The sequence below is a fragment of the Pleurodeles waltl genome, chromosome 3_1, assembly GCF_031143425.1.
Source record: "Pleurodeles waltl isolate 20211129_DDA chromosome 3_1, aPleWal1.hap1.20221129, whole genome shotgun sequence".
NCBI lineage: Eukaryota > Metazoa > Chordata > Amphibia > Caudata > Salamandridae > Pleurodeles > Pleurodeles waltl.
Window position 1 is genome coordinate 571,314,608 of NC_090440.1, and position 18,514 is coordinate 571,333,121.

General features: G+C 43.2%; 1 protein-coding gene across 1 annotated transcript in view; it reads left to right on the plus strand.

The window, feature by feature from the left end:
- PTPN5 (protein tyrosine phosphatase non-receptor type 5) overlaps positions 1-18,514 on the plus strand; it is a 556,863-nt gene that overhangs the window by 237,336 nt on the left and 301,013 nt on the right. Inside the window, exon 4 of the mRNA XM_069223005.1 lies at positions 13,803-13,898. Within this exon, the coding sequence (XP_069079106.1) occupies positions 13,803-13,898 (96 nt within the window). The remainder of the gene's footprint in view (positions 1-13,802; positions 13,899-18,514) is intronic.

Here is an 18,514-nt window from a genome sequence, read left to right on the forward strand (position 1 = left end):
ATTTTGCATTGTACAATCAACTAATGACACACATAATTTTAAGACTTGGTCATTGACCAGGCCACATAGGACTTAAAACCAGAGAACAAAGTTTCTCTGGGTTCTAGATTCATTAAGACCTGCATATGAAAAAAAAGTCACTCTTTATTCTTTCGTTGTACTTTAAATGCGTAAAGAATGAAGGGTGCTCGGGTCTCAGATGCAAATTTGCCAACATCATAATTGAAGTGGGTTCACATGGCTTTTGACAATCAATGACATTTTAGGAGGTGACATCACAATTAGCCTCAACTGTATGATAGCAAGTGACATCACTTGGCCATTGGAACTTCAGGCTGAACATGGGCCCTCAACACTCCAGCCTAGACATGGGCCTTCATAGGTGTGGAGAGGACATGATCTGGACGTGAGCTCTCAGACCTCCAGACTGAACATGAGCCTTCCACACTACAGCTACAGCCTGGTCAGGACCCATCAGCATTTCAGAATGAACACAAGCCTTTGCCACAACAGCCTGTCTGGATACCTCACCACTCCATGCAGGACATGAGCCTTCACCACTACAGTCTGTGGATGAGCCCTCAGGGCTCCATGCTGGACAAAAGCTGTCAGCACTAACGGCTGGACAATGGTCCTCATAACTGTGAAGAGAAGGCCTCAGCACTACAGGCTCACCATGAGCCTTGGCATTGTAGACTGATGCTGAGCCCTCAGCACTACAGACCGTACATGCATCTTCAGCAGTACAGGGTAGAAATAAGCCTTCAGCACTACAGGTGGACCTGAACCTTCAGTACTACAGTCTGAACATGAGCCGACAGCACTCTGGACTGTACATTAGCTTTCAGCTCTGCAAGCTAGAGGTGGCCCTTCAGCAAAACACCCTGAACATGGGACCACATAGATGTGACGAGGAGCCCTCAGCATTGGAAGATGAACATGAGGCATTAGCATAACAAGCTGGACATTGGTTCTTGTAGGTGTGAAAATGAACCCTCAGCAATGCAGTCTAATCATAAGTCTTTTGTACAGCACGCACCGAAAAGATGGACATCAGTCCTCGGCACAAGAGGCAGGACATGAGCCCTCAACACTACAGACTGGACAGTGGCGTAATGAAACTTGAGAGGATGCCCCTGCAAAGTACATGGGGAGCCCCACCCACAGCACACCACAAAATACCTCTTAGACTGTGTCATACTGAATGGGCCACCATGGAGCTCGAGGGTCCCCTGCACCAAGGGGGCTGCAGGGGCTAATGTTACGCCACTGAGACTGGAGGTGAGCTCTCAGCACTCCAGACAGGAGATGGACCTTCCGCACCAGAGGCTGGACATGGGCCAGCAGCACATGGGCTCTTGGTACTTGAGGATTGGAATACGCCTTCGGCTGTACAGGGTGGACATCATCATGCAACACTCCAGACTAGACATGAGCCTTCAGCACTTCATGTCGGCCATAAGCCCTCAGAGTTGGAGGATGACCATGAGCCTTCACCTCTACAAGCTGTACGTGATCCCTCAGCAATCTATGCTGGGCTTGAGCCTTCAGCTCTACAGGCTGTGTGAAGTGTGAAGAGGAGCACTCACAACAGCGGACTGGAAAGGTGTTTTGTGTACTACAGGCTGGATAAGAAAACAAGACTGGACGTGGGCATGTTCCTACATGCATTGAGTATTTTTGGTTCCCTTTTTGTGTGGTGGAAACTTTATGCCGAAAGCACGTATGTGCATGGACTTATGTATGGGTATTTATAGAGCACAAACCTAACAAAAAGCAACAGAACGGTGCACAGAGGGAATATCATTAGCTATGTTATGAAGAATTGGAGTAGCAGGCTTCAGCAGCTGGCTTTGTCCTAAGTTATCAAGCTTTGTAACCCGCGAGTACAGCTGCATGAGACATCTGTCCAGTTAGTTATTATTCCTATGAAGGATGCCTGTCTTTTTCCATCATGTCTATTGCTTAGTCATTAGGAAGGCACAGCCTGGCGTTGTTCATTTCCAGATGGAAGCCTAAATGAAATTTCCAATAAGACCACATGGAGCCATTCTCCCCCAAAAAATTAAATTAAACCCAAAGCTTATGACTTAAAATCTCATTACTGTTTTTAATGAGATGACCAATCGCTGTTTTCTAAAGCTAAGGTAGGCATGTTGAGAAATAGCAGCTTCAGTGTGCTCTGTTGCCAGCTGGAATAAGTTTTAGTAAAATGCATCTTTTGAACGTTTTTGAACATTTCTCAAAATGCGTATTTAGCTGACTTCTCCTTATGCGATTGTAAATACAAGTTTCATCCTGATCGAACTAACGAAGAACTACAAAAGCCTATTCCTCTAACCTTGAAACATACAATTGCATAGTATCCACTTCAGACCCGTTTCAAATGCTGTGAAATAGATCAGAATGGCATCAACCAAAATATGCAGTGTTTTAGCTCATCATGTTGATAGCCAGTTCAGAGATCATTACTATAACCAACATGGTCAGGTTCTAATCCCAGATGTGCTCACTCTGCCTTTTATTCCTCCTCAAGATTGTAAAATGAGTATGATTCTCTTAGGTATCAATAATAACTTTTATCAAAGTGGCAAGAGTCAGTTCAGTTGGCTGGGTGTACTCTATTATTTTATTTAACGTAACTAGCGATTTGTAACTGTAATCAGAAATCCTAGTGGTAACAGACACAAAGTCACAAGCATGCCAGTAGGGAGCCAAATATCAAGACTTTGCCACATATGTGCACAGGTGAAATCCTGAGTAGACTCTGTGGAGGGAAGCCAGGTGGGCATGCACACGCTAAGGGAGCCTGTTAGACCTGTCAGCCTTAGAGTGGTTTTTACCAAATGTTTTGCCTATACCTTCCTATTTTCCTGAATTCATTTTTGTTGGCAGCAGGACCAACCAGTGCTAAAGCTTTTTGTGTTCATTCCCTAAAACACGTTAAAGTTGGATTACACCTGATTGGCACATTCAATTTACTTATAAGTCCCTAGTGAAGTGGTATACTATATACCCAGAGTCTGTAAATTAAATGTTACTAGTGGGCCTGCAGCACTTATTGTGCCACCCCACTTATGTAGTCCCTTAGCAGCTTGATGTGGCAAAATAACCCCTTACCAAGCCTTAAGCTCCCCTTTTATTACCTAGAATTCACACCTGAGGTAGGCCGTAGGTAGTCCAAGGGGCAGGGTGCATAGTAATGGAAAGGCTGGACATGCACTTTTATGTTTCACATCTCCTAGTAGTGAAAAACTAGTAAATTTTCTTTTTCACTACTATGAGGCCTACTTCCTCAATACAATAACATTAAATTGCCTTATTACATTTAATAACTACTAACTTTTGATTTGGAAACAGGTAAACATTTCATGTTTAGTGTCTGAGAAAATGTAATTTAAAACTCTCTTTGATGGAAAAGACAGATTTTAAGTTACAATTTTGAAAATGTAACTATTAGTAAGTTCGTATTTTGCTGCTCTATTTGGTGCCTGCAGCCTGTTCCTGAGTAACATGACTGTGTGTAGTTGGCAGTTTGACTTTGTTTATTCCTCCCAGACAGCCACACAATAGAGGGATTAGGTGTGCCTGGATGGGCCATAACTGGCAGGGTGGGCGGGTGGTGTGGAGCTGGGCACTTCAGAACACTGTTTTGCTGCACGTGGAAGGACTGCTTTGCTGCATGAAAAATGTCTTGAACCCTTAGAAGCCTACCCTGCTGCTTGAGTCCTGTTCTACTGCCTGAACACAGGACTACCAGAATGACTCCAAGGGCTTGTTGGTTGGCCTCCTGATCAGAGGCTCACAGACAGAAAAGGCTCCAACCATCTTGAACCCACACCTAGACTTAGTTGGACTGTGTCCTAAACTCTAAATAGTGCTCCTCCAGTCCTGAACCCTTGGTGGTGGTGTGAAAGGTGAAGGTGCCAGGTAGCTAAAATTCACAACTTTGGGATAAAACAGCTCTGAAAACCAGGAGGAGACTAGGACCAACCTTCTTGGCTGTCTGCCCAAGGTGCATCACTACTTGGACTGACTTAGTGGCAGCTTCTGCTACATTCTTCACTGCTGGAGAAAATACTGTTGATCTTTATTAGGCGCTAGTATTTACCTTAAACTTTAAAAATTCATAACTTTGGTCCTATTAATTGGATGTTTATTGTTTTGGTGTCAAATAATTTATTAAAATCTACTTTAATTGTCTAAATTGGTGTAAGATTTTTCTTGTGTTGTGTTTACACTTTATTACTGTATATGTGCTGCATAAATACTTTATACATTGCCTCTAAGTTAATCCTCACTGCTTTGCACCAATCTAACTGAGGGATAAGCACAAGTTATTTTAGTGACTTTTACTGTTCACCCTGACAGGAATGCTGGGTGTTGCCTGAGCAGAGTTAACACCCCACTCAACCAACAACCCAACTTCTCACATTGATGTTCAGTGGTGGGGTCCAGTACCTGTATTTGGGCAGTACCACACAGTAATTTGTGTAACACAAAAATCCCCTATAAATAATTGACAACAGAATTGACCTCTTTTTTTAATTCTTCTTAGTTTTCCATTGGCAGATTTTTCCTTTTTTCTAAATTTAAGTGTACTACCTCCCTTTTAGCACCATGGAGTCTTCCCGGTATCTCTTCCAAGAGGCACTGGAGGACAGGAAGGCGGAGAGGGAGCTCAAACTGCAGCTGGCCAAGATGATGCTGGAAGCAGAAGAGAAACTGCTGATGGAGCATGCAAAGAACATGAAAGAGCTATTGCTCAAGGCCAGGCAAATGCAAGAGCTCAGAACTGATGGTGGCAGCATACCTTTAGTGTCCCCTGGAGAAGTGAGGGCCCGCATACACAAGACATGGTGCCTAGTTATGTCGAAGCAGATGACATAAACAAATTGTTTCCTGCCAATGAGATAGCCCTGAGGATGCAGAGGGCCCCATATGATCACTGTGGGAGGGGGCTGGGAGGCTAGCTCATGAAATTACATGCCTACAGTGTGGAGGGACAAACTTCTTACACTTGAGGTTAGTGACTAGACCAAGTACATCCGATGAATGACATAGTTGCCCCTAAGGTCCATGTCTGCCCAGGAGGCCTGGTATGTGGAAGAATGGCCCAGCCACCTGGCAATAAGAAGAGGTACTCTAAATTTGTGTTAACCGCTGAGAAGTATTGTCAGAGGTTCAGGGATAGTCACAAGCTCCCAAACCAGTCTTGGTTGAATTTCTTAGGCTACTGCAGTAAGGTACTGATTGGCTGAGTGAGGGGCAGCAAAGCTGGCACTTATGTTAAGCTGTTCAACTTAATCTTGAGGGAGCACATGCTCAATACCTGTTTTACAGAGCTGCACCAGCAACTAGCGTGTTGTGATGGAGTTTCAGCGTGGCCAGAAAGTGCGGGTTCTGCAGCCAGTAGAGCCCAGGGCCCTCCAACACCATTTGGCATGGCCCTAAGAGGTGATTGAGAGGAAGGGGCAGTCACATACTTGGTGGACATCAAGACTCCCAGAAACCCTCATGGTTACTCCACATTAATCCCCTCAATCAACCCCGAACGAGATGTCTAACGTTGTTGACAGTTGCTGGAGGGGAAGAGGAGAGTGTTCTCCTGGTTCTCCTGTCATCTGATGATGGGTCAGTTGAAGGTGTCAAATTCTCTCCTAACTTGACCCCAGACAGCCGGACTGTCACCAGTTTCTGGAACATTTTGTCTCACTGTTTTCCTTCACTCCTGGGCTTACATATTTGTGTACCAATGGCATAAACACTGGGGACAGTCTACCTGCCAAAACAAAATACGCAGGATGTCAGACAAGGTGAGGGCCAACATTAAGGAGGAAGTGTCCAAAATGTTGGAATTGAGAGTGAGTGAGTACTCCCGTATTCCCTAGTCCAGCCCAGTGGTGCTGCTACCCAAAGCTGTCCCACAGGGCACTGCACCAGACAGAACTCAGGTTGTGTGTGGAATAATGGGCGCTCAACTCAGTCACAAGTCTGATGTGCACCCCATCCCTAAAGCTGATGAGCTCATTGATCGGCTACGGGCTTCCAAGTTCCTGAGTAGGCTTGACCTTACTTCAGGGAACTGGCAAATTGCCTTAACTGATAGGGTCAAAGAGAGTTATTAGTGATTACAGTGCAGGCTAAGCTGGCCCTAGGACAGCGAACAGGGAGGGGCTAGGGATCTCTTCAGTGAGTGGGGCTCAGAGGGCAAAATAAGGACGGAGTACGTCTCGACCAGACTTGCGATAGATCATTGCTGCTGTGGTTGGAGAGGTGCTCAAGAGAAAGAGCAGGAGGTAATTGAATGGGATTAGACTTAGAATGGAAAGACACCAGGATATAAATGGGCTGAAAAGGAAGTGCTGCAGCACACGTGACAGGGTTTAGGGACTGAGTAGGGCTTGAAGCTCTCCTTCACTGCTCCCTCTTGGGCTGATGCAGGCATAATGTGGCGCAAGGATCTGTAAATACAGGGTGGGGAAAAGCCACCTTAGTGCTGCCTTAGCGTAAAAACAAATGATGCTACAGTGGTGCAAGGTGGTGCTAGGGGCTTGTAAATATGCCCCTAAGCATCATAGTTCTCTGGGTCAATGGGAGCCTGCTGTAGTTTTATAGCTTCCAAACCAGTCTCCACCTTCACTCAGATAAGAAAAGTTAAAGTTACGTCACTTGTGTGACACTCGAATACTGGACGGGGAACCTTGTTAACTCACTGAAGTAAATGACCAACATCTCCTTCTTAAATACATATAATTTGGTTCTCTTCTTCTGCTGAGCCCTGCTTGGACTGGAAACATAAACATTAGCATGTTACACCCCTTGAATTTGCAGTTTTTAGACCAGTCTGCATCATTTGTTGTCCATCTCTGGGTTGGTTCGCCCAACCCAATTATTACAGTCCTCGCACCAGCTGTCCTCATTTCCAAACCTCTGGCTGGGAAACTCATCACCCTGCACACCTCCAAAGGGACAAGTGGGAATTCCTTGAAGAGTTTTTCCTTAAGAAAATATGACACAAGAGCCCTCAGATGTTCACCCTCGGAGAGAGGCAGCACCCTTAGCATAATAACTCTAGCTTACCTAGAAAGGTTATTGCGGCTCTCCCCCTCCTGCGCAATCCTATCACAGTCACGAATACCACAGTAGTACCCCCTGTGACTCCCCATCCTGGTTTGATGGTTTCTAAACTCTGGATTTGCTTTCATATGTTCTGGAACGTTTTTCAGTCTGGGTCAGTGTTGCATTTATATCTTCCAATGTCTCTCATCAAGAATACAATTTCAATTAAAAGCTGAACCTGAGGTCATAGCATAGGGATACTCTCTGAGGAAGAGTGGCCAAATGGGGAGCCACATCACTCTAAGCAACTTCAGAGCACACCTTCAGTAGGGTAGAAGGCCCCCCGCACCACCCGTTGCCATGTTTCTTTAGAGAAGGAAGGAAAGCCGACTCAGAACAGCAGTTGTGCAAAGGTACAGCTTTCAAGAGAAGAACATGGCGCCATGGACAGTGGCATGAGTTATGGCATGTGTTGTGAGCATTGCTAACCATATCTGACGCATTTCAGTGGTTTTACAAGTTTGAGTCAGAACAATACTTCACTGTCGGTTTTACGTTTTTCAGTAAATATGATGATTATCACTGTGTAGTATAGATGATGTCTCTGCTGAGAAGGCATTTTTTGATTTGCCTATGTCTTTTGACCTGGGGAAGGATTTGCGCGAATCATGGTAATTTACATATTCAGATAGATAAGTTCATGAGAAAAAAAGATAAGTAACAACTGGTTTTTTTTTACGCTCCAAAAGGAAACTTTGCCAAAATCTACACCCTGAACTGCTGAACGGAATTACATTAAACTTGACATGAAAGTAGAACTTTAGTAAAGCTTGCATTATTTGGACTGATGTCAATCCATTCAGTAGTTTTTGAAATACAAGTGTTTAAAAATGTTACTGAGCAGGCTTTCAAGGTTAACATGTCCAAAGCTCTGCTATTTAGACTTCCTTCTATTACACCGCATATCAATTTTCTTTAAAAGTCTGGTCACAAATTAATTATATTTTTCCTACACATATCTCTTTCAATTTTACAAATATATATTTTAGGTAGTCTTTCCGATGATTGGTCACATTGTGATTTTAATACATGTATTCTTGATTTATTAATTGCAATTGGCTTCCATAAAATAATAAATAATTTGAAAAACTCTTGTGATATATCTTTTCAAGCATGGTGGTATGGTGTATGCTATAATCATAGACTAGATATATCATATACCAACCCACTATCTTTAAATATCAATAGAAACACTCTGGTCTCCAGTCACAGTTTTCCTTGATTCATGTGTTTTTCAAGCAAGCCTGCATCAACCCTGAATTGAAGAACTTGTGAACCCTCCTTAAATCACTTGTTTACTGCTCACATTGTTGTAGTTGGACTCTCGCTCAAAGGCGAGACTGCTGGTTTAGGGGAGACAGCACTTTTGTTTGTAGGAGACTAAGCCACTCGTACAAGTCGCAACTATTGGCCCAAACCTCATGAGCAGTACCTCACCAAAACTCAGAAAGCAAAGGTGATTTCTGGAAGCCATACGCATAGACTCTAGATTGCGACATCTCAGGGAAGCCGTGGTGGAACCAAAGTTACCCTTTTCTCACATTAGCAACAAGTCTTAGTCACACACAGGCAATGAAGAAGAGGCAGGAGAGTTTTCAATATATTTATTGAAAAGACTGCAATGTACGGTAAAATGTATGAGCTGCAATGATTAGGATAATAAATAGTAAAAGAAGCATAATTGTGAAGATGAGAGTTGTGAATATAAAACCCCCAACATCTTACAATAAACAGGAGATATAAAATTCCTTGCAAAGAGAACCTAATTTCTAACCTAATGCGAGCTAGGTATGGTAAAACTAATTTGCCAGTACCATGTTCATGAGAAGTGCCCCAACCCTCGTTACCTTGGAATGTGGTCTCTAGGTCAGACTCCGTGTTGACACAAAGGCTGAGTTCTGCAGCAAGGTGACACGCAGCGTAGATGGCATCTGGAAGTAACCCCTCTAATGACCTTGTCCATTTCAGATGAATTTATGCAGATCATGTAGAATCCCTGACGCAGGTAAGTTCCTAAACAACTGATAAGGAGGCAGACTTGTAGCGGCAATTATATAAACAATCCCCAACAAGTGTACATTATGTTCCTATCACACGTAAGTGAGAAAGGGACATGATAACTATACCTACGTACATCACTGATCATGACATTGATAATTACACCATCTCAGAATGGCACTGATAATGCAGATCAAAACATCTTTATAAACTATAAACAATGGCATCCATCTTGGAAGAAATAATAAAATAAATGAAATAAATCAGAGCAAGCTAAGTATGTTAAAAGTCACTAGATGTGTCCCAATAAGAACTAAAATGGATTCACCACAACACATTGTACCCATTATTTGCTTCTCATCTGCCGAAATCTAAATACCATTGTTTTCTATGGTATTTGGATTTCGGCATGCGGGATATCCGCCACAGTTGCGGTGTAGTAACCCCTCCGTCAAGAAATAAATCAGACTGTTAATCAGTACAGCATTAATTTATTCTACAATGTTGCTATTTTCATATTATGTCATTGCATTAGTTGTATATAATCGTTTTGTGTGATTCCACTCAACCTCTCCCTCTGTCTTTCTCTTTGCACTCATACTTTAATTACCTGAGTAAATATTTAAACTATTACTGGTTATGTTACTGTATTTATTATATTGTTTAATATCTTACATTGTACACTTCTATTGTATCACTATTTATTAAACTTTCTCATTAAACTTTTAAAGAATTATTTTTTTCCTCAATTGTAATTGGCTGGAAGAGCCAACATTTTATGCAGCAGAACGCTGCCTCCATTTTATGAAGAGTCTTGATTCGGAGATGACTGGTAATTTTACACGGAGACACAGAATCAGGGCTTCATTGAGAGATTTGAATATGCTTGTGGTATTGAGCCTAAAAGCTCTATACTACTCTTAAAGCTACACACACCTCCGCTCACTCAAATGCCCATTGAGTGTTGCACCCAGGGATCGAAATGCTTCAAAGTAGGGACATGTACTGTGACACAGTGGGGTGCCCAAAACAGGTCTAGGTCTGCACAAGCCCCCACACACTCAGATGCCCCTCAGGCTACATTCAGAGATCAGAACACTCCAAATGAGGCAAAGGTACAGTGATGCAGTGGGGTGTCCAACAAATATCCAGCTCTGTGTACACTGTCACTACCTTAGGTGGCCACCCACGGCTAGATTTAGGGATGTTTATAAGCCAATAGAGGCAAAGACACCGTGAAGCAGTAAGGTGTCCAACAGAATTCCCTGTCTACACATACGACTGTTCACGAAGATGCCCTAGCAGGGTTGTCCTCCTGTATGAGAACACTCTAATGGAGGCAAAGTTACCCTGATGCAGTGGGGTGTCCAATACAGGTCTGTACACAGTCACTCACTCACTTGTCCACTCAGGACTGCACTAAGGCATTTACACATCTCCAATGGAGGCAAAGGTACAGTGACACTGTGAGGTGTCAAACATCAGTCTAAGTCTGTGCACAAGGACACTCACTCAAATGCCCACTCAAAGCTACACTCACAGATTGGAACATGCCAACGGGGACAAAGGTGCAGTGAGCATTGGGGTGTCAACACAGGTCTAGGTTTGTGCCCAACACTGGTCACCATTTGTGCACAGCAGTCAGATGCCCACTCAGAGCAGCATTCTGGGACAGAAATCTCCAACAGAGGCAAAGGTACATTGACACAGTGGTGTGTCAACACAGGTCCAGGTTTGCGTACACTACCACTCACTCACATGCCCATTCAGGGCTACACTAAGAAATCAGAACATGCCAAAGGAGGCAAAGGTATAGCTATGCAGTAGGGTGTTTATCACTGGTCTAGTTCTGTGCACATCCTCTCTCACTCAGGTGCCCACTGAGAGATTAATTTAGGAATCACAACATGCAGAAGGTACAGTGACACAGTGAGGTGTGTGAGACAGGTCCATGCCTAGTAAAGTGGTATTCCATATACCCAGGGCCTATAAATTAAATTCTACTAGTGGGCCTCCATCTCTTATTGTACCTCCCACTTAAGTATCACTTTAGAACATGCCCCAGGTATCCCTTTGCAGCCTGAATGTAGTTTTAAACTGCCAATTCTATTTGGCAAAATAACCTGCTTGACAAGCGTTAACCTACGTTTGTAGGGTAACCCCCCTACGGTAGGCCTTGGATAGCCCTTAGGGCAGGGTGCATTGTAAATAAAAGGTGGGACTTGTTCCTTTAAGTTTTATCTGTCCTGTTAGTGAAAACACCTTAATACGTTTTTCAGTACTGTGAGGTCTACCTCTCCCATATGATAACATTGGGTTGCCTTATTACATTTAATAAGTGTTAACTTTTGATTGGGAACACATAGGTATTTCATGTTTGGTGTCTAACAAATTGTGTTTTATAACCCTCTTTAATGGTAAAGTCGGATTATAAATTACAATCTTGAAAATGCCACTTTTAGGAAGTTGGCATTTTCTTGTCCTAGCTATTTTGTGCCTGCAGCCTGTTCCTGGGTCACATTACTGGGTGTAGTTGGCAGTTGGACTTTGTTTATTTCTCCTAGACATCCACACAAAAGAGGGATTAGGTGTGTCTGAATGGTCCTCACTGACAGGATGGGGTGGGCAGAGCTGGGCTCAGCCCCACTTACATGTCAATAGACTGCGCCCTGCCTTCACACAAAGAACTTCATACTGCCTCATTGTTCATGTGGTCAGGCTGGAGCCAAGGCAGAGGAGGTGGGAAACTTCAGGTACTTCAAAGGAAATAATCGTAGGTATAAAAAGGACCCTTAGATCCACTCTTCAGCTCACTTTCTGGACCTGCAAAAGGACTCTCAGGTGCCTTCCTACTGCTGTGGCCTGCTGTGTATTCCAGAAGATTGCTTTGTTGCACCTAGAAGGGCTGCTCTGCTGCCTGAAGCTTGCCATGAATCCTCAGATGCCAGCCCTGCTGCTTGAGCCCAGTTCCACTGCTTGAACGGAGGACTACCAGAGTAACTCCAAGGGCTAGTTGGCTGGTCACCTGATCAGAGCCTCTGGGACGGAAAAGGCTCCAACAATCTAGACCCGGCCTGAGTGAGTCCTAGCCCTCCAAGTGGTGCCTCTCCAGTCCTGGACCCTTGAAAGTGGTGCTGAAGGTGCAGAGATAGCCACAATCCAAAACTTGGGACTTAAAACCTTTTTGGCTAAAAAGTGGTCTGAGAACCTAGAGCAGACTGCATTACCGACCCGCTCAAGGTGCATCATCATCATTGGTCTGCCTGACTTTGTGGCAGCTCCTGCTACACTTTCCTCTGTTGCCACAAATCCTGTTCAGCGGTTCTTTGCAGAAAGGGTATCTGGCTTCGTGGAGCCCTTGTCAGCTATAACTTGCAGGTTCATCATGCAGGAGATTTTTGACTTCCAAAAAAGAGACCAAGGGACTGATTTGGAACTCGGCGGACGGGTTACTCTGTCAAAGCGGTGACAGATATCCTGTCCACCGAAATCTTAATCCCATTATTTTCAATGGGATTTAGATTTCGGTCGATGGGATATCCATTACCGTTGTGATGGATTATCCCATCCTCTGAGTTTTAAACCAGGCCCTAAGTCCAAACATATAAATCTTCACTGCAACCTCGTCCAGCGACTCCTCGATGACGCCTTCTCTTTTGACACCACCTGCAGCCGTGCCCTGCTGGAAGTTTACCTTCTTAAAAGTTTTTTGTTGAAATTTCTTTCTGACCATGCACAATCCACATCTTGTATTCAACCTGCATTCCATCGCAGTCAGCCATATTTTTTTTTTACTATGATCCGGTCTTGTGCGACTAGATGTCCATGACTGGAGTTTTCATCTTTTAGGAGCTAGTATTTACTCTAAACTTTAAAAATTCAAATCCCCGGTTCTATCAATTGGATTTTTGCCATTTTAGTGTCAAATAATTTATTAAACATTACTCTATTTTGTTTTTAATTGATGTGGAATTGTTCTTGTGTTTTCACTTCTTTACTGTATGTGTGCTTCATAAATTCTATAGACATTGGCTCTAAGTTAATCTTTGCTTCTTTTGTGCCAAGCTACCAGTGTGTCAAACTCAGGTTAATATAGTGACTTCTGTGCTTCATCGTGTCAGGGACCGTGGCTGTTGCTACATCAGGGTTAAAACCTAACTCAAACAACAGCCCAGTTTCTAACAGGGGATCAACATATGCTGAACTTGAGTGCACATCTAACAATTTATTTGTATTTAGAAAAATAAATTATATCTGTATCATTGGTCTTTTCCCAAAGCTGTGCTTCCAAGTACTGCTTTATAGCTCAAATGCATAAAATCACTGAAATTTGCTGGCTAGGGTTTTTAATGCAAACCAAAACTCACAACTCATGTACTAATTTATTGACAATAAAGATATGTTATTCGTGGAGGTGCGCACAAAATTAAATGGTCTATAGGATTACAGAAAAGCTGGAAAACATTAAATGCAGAATTCTTGGCAAACTTAATAATGTGCTTCCATGGATAAAAATGTTTTTCTTTAACCCTCAGTAATGCGATTTATTTTGCCATTCCTACTTCGAAATTCCGCAAATATGACTCACATAAAGACAACAACACTCAGATAAGCTATTAGCAGTGTTTGACCTATTATACATATTGTGTATAGAATACATCTTGATTTATGTTTTCCCATAGGACCTGACAACTTTGCAAAGAGGATTTTGGAACTTTGAGATGCCCTCTTTCCTGCTGCCCTTCATTTTTCTAGGCATGATACTCATAGGGACAGTGGTAAGTTAACCATACTAAGCTTGAATTCTTGCACTTTTTAAATGTGATTTCCAGTTGTTCCCTCTGGCTTTTCACTTGTGTCTAAATGTGTATAAAGACATAACTGCAATGCAATTTCTTTTCTTTTTCACAACAAAATTCTTTCTAACAACTTATTGCATGATTTTAACTATCAACAATAATCAATGCAGTCAGTACATTGCTATCTTTATCTGTGCTTATGGAATGTCATTTAATTTGTTAGTATTGTAATAAAAAAAAGATTTTAACTCTTTAAAGCATACCCATCACACAATTAGGCATTGAACATGGATCCCCTAGGGTAAGAACAGGGATTCATTTTCGAGATGCCCACATGAGATAAATGTGTACATAAATTAATGTAACTTGGAAAAGTTTCTATACACAGGTCATTATAAAAATCTGATATGAGTATGGTCTTCTTTAACTAATGTTGGACAACCCTGCACAGGAACGCAACGTGCATACAGAGAAAAAGATTGTGTTTGGTGTTATGCTGTCAAATTCATTGTGGGAACTATATCTGACTTCATCATTACAGTTTAGTCTCATAATTTAACAAATGCATTGTGGGAAACCAGGTCTTTTTGCATTATCCCCTACGTTTTGTCTCAATTTCTTACCCCCTACATACTGTTTTTCTGACTCTGAGGTTTATCATGCAGGAGATTTTCAACTTCCAAAAAAGAGACTAAGGGCCTGATTTAGATGGGTTACTCCTTCAAAACAGAAATGGATATCCGGTCCACCAACATCCAAATCCCATTATCTTCTATGGGATTTAGATTTGGGTGGACAAGATATCTATTACTGTTGTGATGGAGTAAACCATCCGCTGAGTATGAAATCAGGCCCAGTAATGAGATTAACAGAAGGACTGGAGAGGGAGTGTTTAGGTAAATAAGCACATCAGTGGGATGGCCTAGTCAGATCGTAACTCCAATGAGGGGTTTCCTCCATCTTGGATTTTGAAAGACATGCTTCCTGGAATTGATTTTTGCCACACTTCACAGGGAATGGTCACCCCACAGGGTGGTACCCTTCACCCTATTGGTCAGGGCTGCCCCCCACTTGCCAGCCCAGGAACACTGGATACATATGGGAGAGTTGCCCAGCAACTCAAAACACTGCCTGAACTACACAGAGAAGAAGGAATACTTTGCTGGAACCCTGGTCTACAACCTAAAGGACTGCACTCTGCATGACTGCACCTGCTGCACACTGAAGAACTATAGCTCCAAGGACTTTGCCTAGCTCCAAGAGAGGGAAGGAGTGGACTCACTGACAGCAACAGGTTAGAAAAGCTTCAATTGTGTTGGACCTGGCCCTTTTTGCAGGGTAATCCCCAGACTTTTTGCCCCCTTCCTCCTATTTTTTCTGGTCTGTTTTTGTTGTCTTTAGGACTCTGGTCACTCTGCCACTGCTAACCAGTGCTAAAGTGCATATTCTCTCTGTGTAACTTGTGAGTCTGATTTACTGGTCAGTCCCTAGTAAAGTGCACCAGTGGTGCCCAGGGCCTATAAATCAAATGCTACTAGTGGACCTGCAGCATTGTTTGTGCCATCCACATGAGTAGCCCTGTAAACATATCTCATACCTGCTATTGCAGAGTATGTGTGTGCAGTCTGCACTGCCAATTCGACCTGGCAAATGTACCCACTTGCCAGGCCCAAACCTTCCCTTTTACTACAGGTAAGTGACCCCTAAGGTAGGCCCAAGGCAGCCCCCTGTGAAAGATGCAGTGTATTTAAAAGGTAAGACATGTCCTGATAGTGAAATACTGCCAAATTCTTTTTTCACTATTGCAAGGCCTTTCTCTCTCTTAAGTTAACATGGGAATTGCCTTTAAATATCTTTTAAGTGCAGTTTCCCATTGGGAGCAGATGGATATGTGGAGTTTGGGGTCTCTGAACTCACAAATTAAAAATAAATCATTTGGTAAAGTTGGTTTTAGATTGCCTGTTTGAAAATGGCCGTTTTAGAAAGTGAGAACTTTTCTTGCTTAACCATTCTGTGCCTCTGCTTGGCTGCTGAATCCAATTCTGGGTCAGACTGACAGTTGGGCTGTTTGTGAATTCACTATAGACAGTGACACAAAGGGAACTGAAGTGTGTCCTGCATATCCTGTTGAGTCTTCCTGGGTTAGAGTGGAAGGTTGGAGCTGTCACCTGCACTTAAAAGGGCTGTATCTGTCCCATCACAATACAGTCTCCAACCCCCTAGTGTGTCTCTAGGGCAGGGCAAAGAAGATGCAGAGTCTTGTGTACTACAGAGACTTTCCTTTGAAGTTTGCCTACTTCAGAGGGAGAAACGAGTAAAAGTATTGGACTGCTGTCCCCACAACTTTAGAACACATCCGGATCAAAGAAACCTCTACCAAGGAGAAGAGCTGAAGAGCTGTGAGGAGGAGTACTACCCTTTTGCTGCATGTGCTTTGCTGGGGTGGCCTGCAGTTGCTGCTTCTGCATTAGAGAGGACAAACACTGGACTTTGCTGTGTATCCTGCTTGTGAAGATTCTCCAAGGGCTTGACCTGAGACTGCCTCTTGTTAGGAAGTCTTAGAGACATCAAAGACTTCAGCTGCCAGCACCTGGGCTCTCTTGCTGAGAGCCCCCTGACTTGCCAAGTGGTGCCACATCCAGTCCCTGGCCCCTGGAAGGAGAAGCTGGCAGAACTAGAGTGAAACTCCATGCACCGGAGCCGAGCGGCAGAAAAATTGACGCAGCGCCTGCACCGCGGCTCAAAAATGGACACATTGCTGGTGAGATCAACTCTTCAACTGCTTAGCGTGGATTAATCGCTGGGGTGCATCCGGATTTTCCACGCATCATCCCCGAGTGCACAGACCCGAGGCTGCTTGTCTGGAAATCGACGCATCGCTTACCCAGTGGAGAAAGAATTGACTCACAGCCTCATAAGGAAACAACGCATTGTTTGCTTTTCCGACGCACATTCACCCATGCGGCTTTATTCTTGACGCATACCAGGTACTTTGTGCGGAAACTGCACATCGATTGATTCTTATGGATTAAGACTCTTTTACTTTAAACATTTATATATTTACTTGTGTATGTTGGATTTTTGTCGTTTTGTTCTTGTTTCCTAGTTTGATTAGATAAATATTGGTTATTTTGCTAAACTGGTGTGGAGTCCTTTTGTCATGGTTTCACTGTGTTACTGTGGGTGTTTGCACAAATACTTTACACATTGCCTCTGAGATAAGCCTGACTAGCCTGACTAGGTGCCAAGCTACCAAGGGGGTGAGCAAGGGTTATCTCAGCTGTGTATCTCCCTTGCCCTGACTAGAATGAGGGTCCCCACTTGGACAGGGTTTAAACTGACTGCCAACTAACGAGCCCATTTCAAATAACCTGCAACATCCCCACCAAGGAGGAACCAGCTGACCACCTTCAGCTGGATGTTTGAGGAATTTCCAGGTGCATTCTGGGAAACAGAGCCCCAACACCTCAAAGACTATCTCACAGCTTATAGACCCTTGGATTGGTGTTGTGGACTACTGGAGACCCAAAGGAGGACTCTTCTGGAAGGAGAGCCAGAAGTTTGGAGAAGATTGGCGAACTTTTGGAGAAATGCTCTATAAGGTGACCGACCTTTCGACAAAAGTGAAGCCGCCGTCGTTGAACAGTGACCCGGCCTGAATTTCAGGTTCATCCTGCTGAAGCTCTGGAGCTTTTCTCCATCGATGAGACTTCAAGGAGTTGACTGGGAGTCCGCACTTAGCCAATCCGATGACATTGCATTGAATCCCAGCCTGACGAGGAGCCTCGTCCGATGACGAGAGGAAAAACTCCAGAAGAATGTCTGTCTAAAGGTAAAACTTTGACCGAGGCCTCCCGCTCAGTGTAACCGAGCAGGGCTCCATCGCGGTTGGCCTCATATTGTGACTTGGTCCCAGTCAAGCACGACCAGATGTCCCCGGTTGGTGCTATTGGTTTTTAAGCACTAGTAAGCAAGTTTTGATTTATTTAAAAAAAATCATATCTCCTGTTCCCTACATTGGATTTTATTCATTTTGGTGCCATTTTAAAGATAACAATATTTCCTATATTTATTAAATGAGTGTTGGATTTTTATTGACTGTTGTGTCTCACTTATTTAATGCATTGGTTTTTTAAAATGCTTTACCCACCTGTCTCCTAAGTTAAGCCTGCCTGCTCATTGCCAGCTACCTGGGGATGAGCAAGGGATTAATTTATTGAGACCCTGTGATTGTGGCCTTATTACTAGTGTTAGGTCCCTACTTACCACTACTATTAATCTACTTTCCAACATGCATGACACATGCTTTGATATACAGTTGCTTCTTCCAGTTCATGAAAAAAATATTATCACAAGTTACCTATTTCTTCTAGCCATTCTCTAGTGTCTGGTGAAGTTTTATAATTCATTTTTTTGTCAGTTGTAACTGTCTAGTTAGAATTTAGTAGGTCTTCTTATAGTTTCAAAACAGTCCTATTTCCTTCAGCTCATTGCTCCTCCTCTATGATGCTCTCCATGCTACTGTTATCTTGCACAAAAGCACACTGATGCTGCCAAACCACAATAAAATAAGTAATTAGTTATCACCTTCTCTC